The sequence below is a fragment of the Colletotrichum gloeosporioides genome, assembly GCF_011800055.1.
Source record: "Colletotrichum gloeosporioides strain Lc1 chromosome Unknown consensus_54, whole genome shotgun sequence".
Classification (NCBI taxonomy): domain Eukaryota; kingdom Fungi; phylum Ascomycota; class Sordariomycetes; order Glomerellales; family Glomerellaceae; genus Colletotrichum; species Colletotrichum gloeosporioides.
In genome coordinates, this window is record NW_025544699.1 from 546539 (window position 1) to 561254 (window position 14716).

The 14716-nt window shown below is 55.1% G+C and overlaps 3 protein-coding genes across 3 annotated transcripts; all 3 read left to right on the plus strand.

The window, feature by feature from the left end:
• Window positions 1-1144: 1144 nt before the first annotated feature.
• On the plus strand, window positions 1145-2799 carry GCG54_00004661 (uncharacterized protein; the record flags this gene model as incomplete). Its single annotated transcript, XM_045404707.1, has 2 exons — window positions 1145-1661; window positions 1721-2799. The coding sequence occupies 2 exons, from the start codon at window positions 1145-1147 to the stop codon at window positions 2797-2799; spliced, it is 1596 nt and encodes a 531-aa protein (XP_045262650.1).
• A 3827-nt stretch (window positions 2800-6626) lies between these two features.
• On the plus strand, window positions 6627-9972 carry GCG54_00004662 (uncharacterized protein; the record flags this gene model as incomplete). The annotated part of the gene is made up of 2 exons (XM_045404708.1): window positions 6627-9849; window positions 9902-9972. The coding sequence occupies 2 exons, from the start codon at window positions 6627-6629 to the stop codon at window positions 9970-9972; spliced, it is 3294 nt and encodes a 1097-aa protein (XP_045262651.1).
• A 2722-nt stretch (window positions 9973-12694) lies between these two features.
• Window positions 12695-14624, plus strand: GCG54_00004663 (Oxysterol-binding protein-like protein OBPalpha; the record flags this gene model as incomplete). Its single annotated transcript, XM_045404709.1, has 7 exons — window positions 12695-12803; window positions 12890-12995; window positions 13057-13167; window positions 13229-13507; window positions 13559-13808; window positions 13859-14172; window positions 14231-14624. The coding sequence occupies 7 exons, from the start codon at window positions 12695-12697 to the stop codon at window positions 14622-14624; spliced, it is 1563 nt and encodes a 520-aa protein (XP_045262652.1).
• Between the last annotated feature and the right edge of the window lie 92 nt (window positions 14625-14716).

Consider the following 14716-nt stretch of genomic DNA (forward strand, 5'->3'; position numbering starts at 1 on the left):
CCGTTTTAGTGAACCAACGAACAAGCTTAAGCTCATCAATACGCCCCAGTGGCCGAACAAACCACGTGAGAAAGACGGCGAGGAGATAGACGCACGAGGATGTCGCCAAATGCCTGAGGCCTGTCCGTAATGGAAGAAGTTTATGCCCTGACCCTTCCGCAGAGCGATCAACATTCCTTCACAGCAGTTGAAGATGAGCGAAGATGATGACGTTCGTGGAGCATACTAGTCCACGGGCTCGAATCTGAAACTTCTTTAACGCATTTATGGATAGACCCCGCCTTATTAAGAGTATGGAGTATGGGTCAAAATATTGGGTTTGACGGATCTAGGCCGTGGGCCAATATGTCAGGAGGATGTCGGGATATCTCATCCTCTGGAGCAGAGTGGGCTCAGGACTCACCAACACACTCGACTTCCATGTTTCCAAGGAGAGGCATGTTGGAGGAACGCCACTGATTGCGACACCAAGTGCGCCTACGCGGTCCGACCCCATACCCTAGCAGGACCAGAATTCGCATGAGGTCCAAAGCTGAAGATACGGTTGGTTGCGCACCAATACCAAAAAGAAATAGAGCTGCATATTCTTGGTTTTTAAAATGCTGCGGAAATGTCACTGGTGCAGCTTTTCCGATTCACAGTTGAATCGCCCCCCCACACCCCCCCCTCGCTGGGCCGGAGCGTAAGCTCCCCACCCAACAGCTCGTGCTGCACCGCTCCGTGTTGGTGGGCCTACCAAATCGCCGATGCGGCGGGGTCCCACTTCTGCCGCATGCAACACACCCAATGACGACATGACCGGGAGCTCTGGCCCTCTGCATCCTACAGCTTGCGTGCTGGCTTGGTGCAGGTGTGAGCACCCCCGCCGTCATTGACACGTCTGGAGGCGGGATGTAAGTGGTTGCGTCTTGTGTTAGTCGCGTTAGCTGATTTCTTAGGAGGCTTTCTTCTGCTGGCCGAGTCTCTTTCGTTTCTTGGTCTTCCTTGGGCACCCCTTTTTCCTCCTTGTTTTGTTTTTATCCGTTTCTTTACCCCTCCGTTCATTTATTTGAAGGTTCAAGGTAGCATCGAAGGGCTTGCACACCTCGCCTGTTGATTATTCGCGGCCAATTACAGACACCCGGTATTAGAGACGAGGTTCACGATGCCTTCACTTTTCGGGTCGAAGAACAAGAAGGACGATGACGCTGCCGCCGCAGAAGGGCCGCCGGAGGAGAGGAGGTCGGCCGAGTACGAGACGCGAGAGCCGGACGAGCACACCCGCCTGCTGCCGAACCGACTCGACAGCGATAATCGCCAGTTCCTCACCCCAGACGACCCTGCCGTCTCCCCTTACAACCTATGGACGGTGAGGGTTATGCGATGGGCTACCGTCTTGTTCGCCTGCGTCACGTTTATCTGGTGGACCATCAACCTGGTGTCCATCTTTGTCACCCCTCCCGGCCTGCACACCCGCGGCTCTGGATTCTACGCCTTCAGCTACTCCAGCCTGTCGCTCTTCACGCTGCTCTTCACGCTCGTGTTTTTTGGAGCGCCGTCGGCAGCTGTGCGGGTGCTGTCCATCTTTATGGCGGTCATGCTGCTCACTGATACAATTCTCATTCTTGCCGTCCAGAAGAACCGGTATGAGGAGGGCGGGGTGGGGGTCGCCAGCGTCATTTGTGAGTACCGCCTCGGATATCCAGTAGGAGTAGCATCATTACTTACCTCACGACCTTAGGGGCTTTCCTCATGAGCTTGTGGACGCTGCTTGCTGATCGCACGGTGAAATGGGGCAAGGCCGAGGAAGAGGAGCGGCTCACAGGTCGCGTCGAGACGAGACGGACAGTGTGGGAATGGACCGAAGTGCTCTTCTCGACCATTGCATACGTGATCCTGTCCATCGTCATCATTCTCATCACCGCCACCCTAATTCTCAGATCTCTCGACGCTGGGTATGGGCCGCCGGGCGAGCAGTACTGGGTCGACAACGACCAGTACCGCATTCACGTCTACTGCGAAGGCAACGGCACCGACGCGGCAGGTAACAAGCTGCCGAGTGTTCTTTTCGAGGGCGGTGATCTGCCAGTTGAAAACGGACTATGGCAATTTGCGCAGGGCGCCCTAAAGAATGGTTCCATCTCAAGGTACTGTTTCTCTGATCGCCCGGGATACGCTTGGAGCGACACTGCTCCGAGCCCGCTATCCGCAGGTATGGCAACAGACGCTTTGAGTGAGGCCCTCGCGCGCGCCGGCGAGAATGGCCCTTGGATCTTGGCGAGCGCTGGCATCGGCTCTGTGTACTCGCGCATCTTCTCTTCCCGACACGGCCACGAGGTGGACGGCATTCTCATGATCGACCCCCTCCACGAAGATTTGCTTTACCGTGTCTCGGATCCCGGACGAGGTTTCCTCTACTGGGTGCGGGGCATCATCTCGCCTCTTGGACTAGAACGACTTCCCGGTGCTCTATTCCGAGGGCGCACCAGCGCCGACCGCATCTGGGGCCGCTCAGCCAGACAAAGCGGCAAGTACCTGTTTACGAAGCTGCAGGAGAGTTTGGTGGCTGCCTCGCTCACTAAGCGGGAGGTTATCAGCGGCAAGGCGATCCAATACCCGGACACGCCTTTGGTATTGATCAGTTCCGGCGACAACCTCCGCAAGGATAGTGTCTGGGAAGAGAAGCAGAGGGATCTCAGCCATTTGACCAGAAATCTGAAGCACTGGGACATTGTCGACGATGCGCCTCACAATGTATGGGAGACACTCGACGGGCGGGAAAAGATCGAAAAGAGGCTCCGGCAATTGGTCCATGCGTAAACTGTGCGCAAAGTGAGGCTGCATCGGACACGTTTATTTGAGTTGAATTTCATTTGGTTGGATGGGATTTTGCATGTTGGGCAATTTGTTGCATACGATTTGTTGCTTTTCTGGGTGATGTATGCAGCTGCGGAGTGGTCAATGCTGGGTGATGGATTGATTGGACGGAAGCGATTTCGAATACTTGCATAGCCCGGGTTTGAGAGGAATACGATATGGTGAATATTTGCGCTGTCGTTTCCCTGATTTTTCGTGATTGACATGTGAAATGACTCGCGAGCTGTGGCAGTGTGCCGCCGTGCAGTGCGTTCTTTAGCGGCTGGACAGGTGGCTTGCATTGACGGTCAGGAAGACGGCTGTCTGGACGAGACGGGCCATGTCGTCATTATTTTCCCAGGCCGTCGTTTCCCAGCAACGCATCTTTTGAAAACATTGGGATTGTAGGTGGTGAAAAAGACAGATGCAGGCGTTTGTTGAAACATTGACAGAGTTGACGGGCCGTCGCATGTGCTTGCAGACGGGAAAGTTGCGAGATATTGTCGACTGCATCATTGTAAATTGCATGTTGTCTTTTTTCTCTTTCTCATTTTCTGCTTGCTGCAAGCTCGGGCAGGGAACAGCTTCTGCGCGAGAGTTCGGGTGTCGCTCACGCGACATATTGCTGGTCAGCGGCGGCTCCTCTTGTGCAGGGTACATTAGTCGGGAAGGGCACCGAAGGCAGGGAACCGTCGGCAGCTCTGACGGGTCAGGAAGGGTACCGCTGGGCTGTTGGGCTAAGGTTCGGACAGACAACAGATTCATCCCATGTCTGAAACCAAGGGCTGCACATCATCATGTTAGTAGCGTCTGAACTTTGAACCTTGGCTGTTGGATGCAGTAGTATCCGTGCTGCGAATTGGTATGGTATTTGGCCGTCTTCCAGTCCGAGTCCGCCTTGCATTGGGTGAGTCCACTTCGTCTGACGACGGCGGAGGATAAAAAGAACCTCACACCGAAGAGATAACAGGACGAGCGAGATAAGGCAAGATAAAGCGGAAAGGAAAAGAAAGAAACAAAGCGTGGGTCTGATCATCGGAGAATTGGCAGCAGAGACGAAGAAAGAGGCAAGGGACATCTGCGTGTCCTCGTAAGACCAGCCATCCCGTATCGACGCTGGTGACTCAGTGGTTAATACGAATATGAGAGACATGGACGGGAGTTGGGAGAGACATGATCACGGGAAGAAAAAGGGAGGGTTTTTAAGAAAGAAAAAAAAATTTGCAGACAGGAAGAGGCTCCGGACTTGGACGGATACTACTGAGTCCGTTACGAGCTGAGAAGGAAAAAAAAAAGGCTCAGATGGAAAGAAGCACAGAGACTGGTGGCTGCCTCTGCTCCTGCCTCTGCATCAGTGCCTCAGATTTGGAAATAATGGCAAGAGCTCGTGTCGTGAATTGAATCCGAGGACGCGCCCCTCAAGTGCGCCCCAGTATCATCCATCTCCGTTCCCCCTCCAAACCAATCCTCTTATTTTAAAACGCGATCCAATGACGGCAATGCCTGTCCATTTTGGCCCCCGCTATCCTCCATCACGGGTGCCGTTAGTGGCACCTTTTGGGGTACTTTGCTCCAGGGCCCTGAGACCAAACCCAAAAGACCAAAAAGCCCCCCAACCTTACACCTATCCCACGGAGTGAAAGGTTAGCGTACTACTTGCGGGGCCATCCATATAGCCAAGCCCCGCAAGAACCGCACTAACCTTTCACTCCGTGGGATAGGTGTAGTATGTACACCCTGGAATCGGGGAATGGGACGTCGAAAAATAGTATGAAATTGTCTTCGGCCGGCGCCTAAGGTAGGGACAGGGGACCTTGGGCGTTCCAAGCTTTTGGGGATGGGATTCCAATCCTCCCCGGACCCTTAGCCCGGAACGGCCGCCCTACAGCCCTGAGCCTCCCTGAGCCCAGCGAGGGTTGTTGCGTGACGAGAGTCCGACGCCGTTGTGACGTTGCGCTGCTGCCGTGCGATCCCATCGCACAGGCGATGGCGAAGGACGTGGTGTAAATATCTTACATACCGCCGTAGGGACGGACAACCGGAAACCAACAGCTTGCATTGCAGCGCCTGTGCCCACACGATGGCTGACGGGATGGATGGGTGGGTTGATGGATGACGGATGGCAGGCGGGTGTCTGGGCAGCACCTCAGATGCCAATGCCATGGAGTGCTGCCAGCCGCATCCGCCGCCCGCATCCCGTCCCAACCATGTGCGCACTGGAACTGGGGACGAGGTTAGGTTCAATGATCCGAAAGTGACACCCTCACCTCTACTGTTGCTGCGGCGTGTCGTCAAATCTTGGGTCTCAAGGAATCAGAGTTGCCGTAAAGCAGCCGCCGACGCGAGCTTGTCGAATTGACAAGCCCCACGTCGGCCGGCTGGAGCTGCGTCTCCAATGGAAGACATGTCTCTGTGTCGTGCGCTGAGATTCCAGCGCGTGTTGGGTACTCATCAAGGCACGGCACTTCAGATGCAAGGTGGCCGTATCGTATTAAACTCAATGAGCTCTCCCACATATTTCACGGCAACATCCACCCACGAGGCCCGGCGTGGGACCTGGACTAGAGTCGAGCCATGACACTGGTTGCGTGAAAGTGGACATGACATGCAAACCGCCGTTGCCCTCGAGATATCACGACTGGAGAGGCAGGTACGAACACGTACCGCGGGTTCCTGTATTCGTAGGTACGCTAATTACGTTAGGTAGTCCGCCCGCGCCGTAGTGTACTAGACGGTACCTCGCTTGTCGTACAGCAGCCAGAGCGGGGTCCGTAAGGGGGGTTTTTGCTGCAGTGTCAGCGGTGTCCCTGGCCAGTGATAAGGCGAGCTGACTGTCTTCAAGGGTCCACGCACGAGGGACAGAAGCACGACGAGGTAAGGTACGCCGTACTCCAATATGCCTCGCGCGTACCTTCCTACCTCTACCTTACCCATCTGCCCTTCAAACGCGCTGAGAAGGGCGCTGAGATGTGAGGAACCCAGACCGCACTCCACACAGCAATCGCTCTGCTGTAAAGTCGTGGTACTTCCTGGAGGCCCAGTGGTACTTGTCCCGTTCCCCTCTCCACCACCACCTCCTCCTCTTCCTCCCCTCGTCGTCCCTGGCACTGGGCCCCCCGACAGCAACGCTCCGCACCCGCAACGCACCGTACCTGCGATCTCTCCGAACCTGAAACCCCTTGCTTCCTCTTCAATAAACCCAACGTCGAATCTCACCCCATTCGGGCTGAAGCCACCGACCGCCTTTCAGTCAACCATCCGTCGATACCAGCATTCGGCTGCAGGGCTACGCTGCCGATTCGGTTTGCCAATTACAGAATTCTGGGCAACTTCACCTTGTCACCACCGAGCTTGCTCCTGCCCTCTACCTAGTTATCTACCTACCACCTTTTTGTGAGGTGGCCGACTGACTGACCATCACCACCAACCGCCATCTGGCACTGCACCTGCCTACTTACCTCACCTCGTAGGCCGGGGTATATACAACCATCTCACTTCGTCTCCTCCCTTCTACCTCTCTCGACTCTTTCTCGACTATTTTCCCCTGTCGTTTTGTCGACCCGGAAATTACTTCAAGTGCAAGCGCGAGCGCGCCTGGGCAGCTTCATCTGGTTTGCCCTGCAGTACCTCGAAGTAAGTACGCTCCTTCCTGCCCGTTCCTTCAACATCAGCACCAACAGCATCCCACCGGGAAATCACCACTCCGCGGGTCTGCTCTTGCTGACACTGCCGTCTCGACCAGAATCTCCCATGACCTCGTCATTGTAGCACCACGACAACAGCCTTACACAATGGAGAACGAACCGCAGTCAGCTACCTCCTCGAGGCGGGGTCGCCTGATGGGCAAGCTGTTCGCCCTCAAGGAGAAGGATCGCAAACCGACGGCCGAAGAGACGGGCAGTAACATCAACGATTTCCTCAACGGCCCTTCCGATACGCTCCAGGTTTCTCACGCGACCCCTCAAAGCGCCCTTCCCCAGCTCACGAAGCTGGATACATCTTCAGCCACCCGCTATCCCCAGGCTCTGAACGTTGCCAGCCATTCTCAGCAGAGCCTGAACCTCCCAATCCACTCCGCCCGCAGTCCTGCTCACAGCCCAGGTCTGCCCCCGCCTCGGAGCCCGCGGCGCAACAACCGAAGAGGCTTGAATGTTCGCTTTGTCGACTCATACCCCGAGATTATTGGCGAAGGTGGTGACGAGTCGGAGATTCCTGCGATCGAGGTGTCTAGAAATAAGAAGCAGCGGCCTCCCCCTGACAACCAGCGTCGCCGACCTATTGCCGCCGTTCACGACTCTCCCCCCAGAGCTCCTGCGCCGAGAGAAGACTCCGACTTCGTTCCCGGCCGTCTGCGTCGTACACAAACTGGCTTCTCGTCTATCCACGAGCCCGAGCCACGGGAGGCCCCTCCCCCTCCCGTTCCCAGAGAGGTTGCACCGGGTTACAATGCCTCGGCGCCATTCCTGGACACACCCACCAGCGCCAAGGATGAGAACCGGAAGTCCTTCATCGAGCATCACCAGGCCGAAATGCGACAGGCTGAAGGCAGAGCTTTTGCAGAGGCTGCACGCTCAGCCAGCCAGTCCTCTCATCCTCAGGGCGATGAGCGCGCTGGCTACACACCTGCCACACCTCAGTTGAACGAATCACCCACAAAGTCCCCTGACCTCCATAAGAACCCGCCCGACCAAAGTCCCTCTTCCGTGTACTCAGCTGGTAGCAGTTTCGGACAGCAGAGCGCGGGCAACAGCTTTTCGAGACAAGCCTCTGTCAGCTCTCAGCACAACTTGGTGGCCCCTCCTTCGATGGCTTCCAGACAGGCGTCTTTCAACATGCACGATGCGGTACTTGCGGTTGGCGAAGATGCCCTGAACAGTTTCGTCACACGCACGCGCCATCTCAATGAGCTTTTCAGACTGCATGCCGAGACAATCAAGCCTCTTTCAGCCTGCCTGCCCTACGAGTTGGCGCGTGCTTCCCTGTGGTGGTTCCTCAAAGGACGCATGGCACTGGAGGCAGCTGTGCGCGCCCGCCCTGGCAGCCCCAAAGATCAGATGCAGAACGACATGGACCGCCAGCAAGCTTACGCAAACCTCGCCAAGGGCTACTGGCTCGCTGAGGAGGCTATTCCTGAGCTTATGGAGGCCAGACATCTTCCTCCCGATAGTGGCATCAATGATATTCGCTCCACACTGGTTTCAACACTGAAGAAGCTGACTGTTTCTATGAAGAGAAATGGATTCCTGCCTCCCGAGGAGGCCTTCCTGCCCCAGACAATCGACAAGTCGATCTGGGTGGAGTATCCCAGACTCAGCATGGATATGGTTGCGCTACTCACTGCAGACTCACAAGCAGCCATCTCCGGGGTGGTCAAGGTGCCCTCGCCTCCAGAGATTCTCGACGCCCTGCCTCCTGGTGATACAGCTGAAAACTTTACGTTCGGCAGAATCAGCACCGATGTGTTCTTGATGGAGCAAGGCATGGAGTCCCAGAGATTCTACTTCCCCTGTCTCCTGTCCATGGTCCGACCTCAGAAGCAGCCCAACCTCGTTTTTGTGATTGCCAGTCAACATGGAGAGGTCAACCTGCGCATCCAAGGCAACAAGCAAGCCGGCCCTACCTGGGACGACGTTCGTTGGCGCAATGAGACCTGCTCACTCGAAATAAAGCTGCCCCGAGGCTTTATGGTCGTCGCTCAATGCTCACAATCAGACTACCGTATGTTGTGGAGCATGTATGACTTTGGCGCCAAGGTCCAGGCCACTCTCTACCCCCGATCTGATGAGCATTGCACATTCCGCGCCAATCTTCGGTCTTTCCAATACTTTGACTCTGATCCTCAGGCGCGTGCTTTTCCTAAGGAAGCCATCCAAGGCTGCGACGTTGCGCTGTTTGAGAAGATTCATAAGGAGAACTCACCAACTGGCCCCCGAGCTTACCACCGCGGCTTCAGAATCACCGTCGTTACTGGCCCTCGCACACGAACTCTCAGCGGCGTCAACCACAGCTACACGCCCCAGATGCCGATTCCTTTCGGCTTTTTGCGTAACGACAATGGGGACGCAGCCATGCTTCTCAAGTATGATAACGGCCGCCAGAGAGTGACCATGGTACTGTCCTTTGCCGACGAGAGGGAGCGTGCATACTTCCACACCCAGATTGTCGGCACCAATGTCCAAAAGGACGAGACCATCTTTGCGGATGTTCCCCTGCTTGGGTTCTCTGTATCTACATCTCTGAACGACAGCAAGTACCTGCCAGGCATTAGCCAGATTCCTTGGACGGCGGTCCGCGTTATCAACGAGGACGCGGATGAGGATGTTCCCCGCACAGTACTTTCGGACAGACTAAGAGTTGTCGTCGAGTCAAAGCAAGGCTACCTTACCGATCGTATCAACGTTTCTCCTGGTGAGCTGCGACTGAGACTAGAGGTGAAGGACGCGAAGAGCTTGGTGGTTATGCGACAGCCTCAATTCGACATGACTGTGGCGGTTTCAGACGGATCAGTTGGCAAGGAAGTGCCCAAGGAGCTGACAGAGATGCTCCAAATGCTGCAGACCTCGCAGACCATTCGTACCTACAGCTTTCCGACCCTGAAGGATCTCCACTCGTTCCAGGCTGCCCTGACGGGCTTCAATGTGCTCTTCGACGGACTTGCTGCAGCCTTTGCCATTTCCCGCAGACGTATGGTGGTTCCTATTCACAAGAAGTGGGAGGCCGGATGGACCCGAGTTCAGGTCATTCAGCAAAATTCGATCATTCAGCTGCTGGCGTTCTTCCCCGACTTCCACCACGGCCAGTGCATGAACTTTGTGCTCAAAGGCACCGACGTTTTCGAGACGTTCTCTCGCAGCAGCAAGGCTGGTATTAAGTTTGTCGACGCCAAGTTCCCGTTGCCGCGAATGCCCAACGGCACCGATGGACCTTCGGATGACATGGGATTCATCTGTATTGACATGCCGGATCTACCGGGAGAGCATGATGACATCTCGCTCCTCTTCGAGAACGAAGCGGGTAAGTGTCCGTGAAGCCGAATGGACTCGGGTCTGTGCTAACGTCCGAACAGAACGCGACCGCCTGTGCCAGTGTTTGCCGGCACCGGTCAAGGGGGCCTCGAGGTCCTTGAGAGGCAAATGAGTCCACGTGGACCAAAGGAATTAATAGCAACAAGTTTGGTGGAAGTGACAGCATCCAAAGCATTTCAGCGAGAAGCAATAACTGGACATTCAAAGTATGAGATACCCAAAAGTCAGTTCATCACATTGCTTCGCGAAAAAACGGGACAACGAGAAAGACAGTGAGTGGTTGAAGCACGGGGACGGAAAGGGCTTGGGCCAGCGGTCACTGGGAGGTGGCATTAGTTTATACCGAGATGACGCTTGGCTGCGGGCTCGGGTGATGTGACAGCTTTGGCCGGAAGGCTCGGGTTCAACACGAGATGGGTTCTTGGAAGCTAGGCATTGCCGAGAGGTTCTATGTGTGGCATCTCGCAGAGCAACGAAAACTCGGTGTTGATGTTGGAATAGTTCTGCACAGCAGGATAGCATGTTGGTTGTAAGAGACAAGACAAGTAGGTAGGCAGCAAAAAGTATGCAACGCACACAAAGCAAGTCTAGGTATACAGAATAGCAGCTTGTGAATGATACGCGTATCAAAGTGCGTAGAGTACGACGCATACGGTGGCGTGCCGAGAAATACCTTGCAAATAACCCGCGTTGAGCGGTAGGATTGAATGCTAGTTTCAGAGCCAAAATGGGTTTCCAGGCGAGTTACATGGATCTGGACCCCATCAAACTCCCCACTAACAGCGGGTTTCCTCTCCGGGACCCCTCGAGCTTTTCAACTTGCATTTGAAGGCTTCGGCTGCGTCTACAAGCGGTCAATATTTCTTGGATCTCACGAGCACTGCCACAAATACCTGCATGAATAGAGGTGGGACAGCAGGCAGATGTGCAAGCCAAGAAAGGCAGCGAGGGACTCTATGTGCATGAGAGGGAACCTTGAGAAGCCCAGCAGGCGAATAAATGAACAGAAGGGAGAGTCATTGGGCCCTTTATTGGCTGCAAGAGGAGCTTTGGGAGCAGGCGATTGGGTGCATGGTAATACAGCGTCTACTTTTGGTGTGGTGGACATGGAATACATGGGACGGAGAGGAGAAGCTGCGGTGAAGGATGACAGGTGCAGTCCCGGAGATGGGGAATGCCATATGTCAACTGCCAGCATGCCAGCCCACAGGAACTGTCTAGGCAAAGAGCTGAACCCCGATTAAGATAGGATACTCGACCCTCTACGAACTGTTGGTGGTCAGGAATCTTGGGTGGCATTGCACTGGCGCGAGATGGTGACTTACCAGGAGTGCACGGGAAGGCCTTTGGTGACGAGGGGTCATTGGAGAAAAAAAGGTTTCTAAAAAAACGACAGACGTCATCGCCCCTCGACGGCGGCATGGTGGGGTCCTAGTTCCCCAGCACCTCACCTGCTAGTACGGTAGCCAAATGGCGGAAACCACCAACTACGTAACTCTTGCATGGGCCAGGCCACCAGCGACCTGTTGAGCGGCAGCTGTGATCTACCACGGTGAGCTGTTGTTGCCTACCTTACTGCGTACCTCAAGATGTCTGCGTATCTTAGTGTAGCGAGCAGACCAATTAATTGCTAAGGAGTCTACCAGATTCTAGATCATACCCAGGCGAGGCATGGGTTGGGTCTCAACTTCTCTTGCCGATTTCACACTTGGGTCACCCTCACCATCTAAACCATCCCAAGTTCCGGTTGTTCCTCAGTGAACCACCACCACCCGGCTGACATTGACTTTTTAACGAACGTCCCGTCTCCTCATCATCCTCGAATCTACTTCCTCGCCCCTATCTTCTCTGCCCTGCTCTGCTGTGCTCTGCCGATATACCAGCCGCCAGTCACGCCTTCCCTCTGTTAGAGACAGCAACAAGCAAAGACCATACCACACCGGAAAGGCAGAGACAGCACGAATAGTGAGACAGTCATATGTCATCTCCTTCTTCAAAGCAAGCCTCTCCTGTCCGCCCCGGCTTGTCCACCTCACTTTTCTCTTCCACCTGCATCTGACTGATACATCGCCAACCTTTCCTTTCCGACGGTTCCTCTTCCTGGCACCTCCTTGCTCCCCGCCGACAAAAGTCAAGCACTCTACCTACCAGCTTGTCGACTTTTCCAAGCACTTTTATTACGACCCGCTCCCACCCAATATCCACATTCGTACCGCCCTTCTTCCCGCCTGGTCATCCGCACAGAGGGCTGCCAGACGGTCGGACCCATCAGTTACCGACTCTACCCCTACTCGCAGCATCAGCAACGCCTTTTGCTGCCGCCCGCGAGCACTGCCCCTCATCCTGCCCAAAGGGAACATCCCGGACACCGCGCCGATAAGACCGATAGCGGCCATAGAAACACTACCTCATAGGCACTGCGCGAGTGAGACTGAGGGGCACCGCTGCATCCACTGAGCCAGTCGCAGTCATGGGTTTGGTCCATGTGCCAGGAAGACGCTCCAGAGCGTCCAGCCTCAGTGAGTCTTACCAGCCCTAGCGTTGCCTGCCAAACCCAATGTAATAGCAGACAATTCCTCTTGAGCCGCGCGCAGGGTACTGTAAACTTGTTGCTGCTGTTTCTGCTACTACTGACGGCGACAAATTCCTTCGCGCGCCCACTCCTGCAACTTTTTCTGCCTATTTCCCATTCCCATCCCGTCCCCAGTTTGTTGCCGCTGTCCGGCTCTAAAGTCTTGTTGGGACCCGAAAAGCGTTCTCTCCTCTCTTGCTCTCCACTCTCTTCCCGAACCTCCCATCGTGCGCGCGCCTTGGAAAAAAAGCTACCGCCAACAATGCTGACCTGGCTCGGGAATCCCACAGCTAGCAACCGCTCCAGCGTCGACGAGGCGAGAGGAGCCGAAGATGACGATACGCTCGTGGTCGAGCCCGATCAGGGCAACGGTTAGTGAAGCTTCCCCGCGAGAGCCTGCGCCGGCTGTCTTCCCCAGCGCAACGTCTTGCGTGCAAACAGCTAACATGCGTTGCAGTGCTCATGCACATCATCTCCCAGCTTCGGCCGGGTGCTGACCTGAGTCGCGTCGTCCTACCGACGTTTATTCTCGAGCCTCGTAGCATGCTCGAGAGGATCACCAAGTTAGTGGCATTTAGCATCGGGGTGTCTTCCGCAGCTTCCATAGCTGACTGATTGTCATAGCTTCATGTGCCACCCCGAAATGCTTCTCCCTATACCCGAAATCGACGACCCAACCCAACGATTCCTCTCCGTAGTCAAGTTCTATTTGAGCGGCTGGCATATCCGTCCACCGTACGTATATCAACCCTTGCCAAGTTTGCGTAAGAGATGCATGTTATTGACTTGGTCTTAGAGGAGTCAAGAAGCCCCTGAACCCAATCCTCGGCGAGATCTTCACCTGTTACTGGGACCTTCCCGACAGCACAAAGGCCTACTACATTTCAGAGCAGACGTCGCATCACCCTCCCAAGTCGAGCTACTTCTACATGGTTCCTGACCACCACATCCGGGTTGACGGTACTTTGAAGCCGAGGTCGAAATTTCTTGGAAATTCTGCGGCGAGCATGATGGAGGGAACTGCGATTCTGTCATTGCTGAACAGGGGACAGGACAAGGCCAAGGGTGAAAGATAGTAAGTCGGCGGGAAGTTCGGTTGGGTGAGTGTATGCTGACTGCAACACAGCATCTTGACTCAGCCAAACATGTATGCCCGCGGCATCTTGTTTGGAAAGATGAAGTACGAGCTAGGCGACCATAGCTTCGTGCGCTGCCCAGAGCTGGACCTGGTTGCGGATGTAGACTTCAAGACGAAGGGCTGGGTTGGTGGTACCTACAACGCAATTGGAGGATTCATCAAACGAGAAAGTACCGGCGAGGTTCTTTACGAGCTGTCGGGGCTCTGGAGCGAGGAGATGTTTGTGAAAGACGTCAAGGTAGTTTTCGGCCAGATTTGTGCACCAAGTCAGCGCTAACAAACCTGCAGACTGGTCACAAGGAAATGTTCTTCAACGCCAGGAGGTCAAAACCTAGCAGCCCGTCGGTGCGACCCATCGAGGAGCAAGACGAGCGCGAGTCCCAGAAGCTCTGGCAAGCGACTGCCCAAGCTGTGAAGGCTAGCAACCATGAGCTCGCTACGGACGAGAAAACCAAGGTTGAAGACAAACAACGCGAGGAGCGAGAGGCCAGAACACGAGACGGTGTTGAGTGGCATCCCAGACTATTCAGAACAGTGCACGGTGGCCCTGGCGACGTTGAGGAAGGCGAGGAAGACTTGGAATGGATCATTAACGCCAAGATGTGGGTTTTGGTAAACAAAACACAGAAACGCTGAATACGCATGCTGACCATGTCACAGCGATGGAGCCACGCCGGAGAAACAAACCGAGCAAATTTTGGCCATCTATCCCATCCTTCCTGGCCAAAAGGCATCAGCTGCAAACACGATTCCGCCACACCGGCCTTCTGCAGCAGAGGCGCCAGCAGCTCCGGCTCAGCCCGCCACAAACGACCTGATCGACTTTGGAGATGATAGCAGCACTCCCCCTGCGCCTGCACCCGCTGTCCAGCCCCCGACTGGAGCTCACGCGACCAGGAGCGACTCTAAGGATATCCAGGGCATGCTCAACAAGACAGGACATCAAGCTGGCGAGGGTCCGTTAATGGACTTCACCTCCGACATGAAAAAGGCGGTCCCGCCGTTAAAGAGAGCCGACACCAGCGAGGATAGCTTCCACGACGCCCTGGAGTAGATTAGACATGCGGTTTTTGGCATCCGTCAGGTAAAACACGTCATCACTTTCATTCATCATGGGAGGTCAACCTCTGGCTAGAGGGGAGGAGA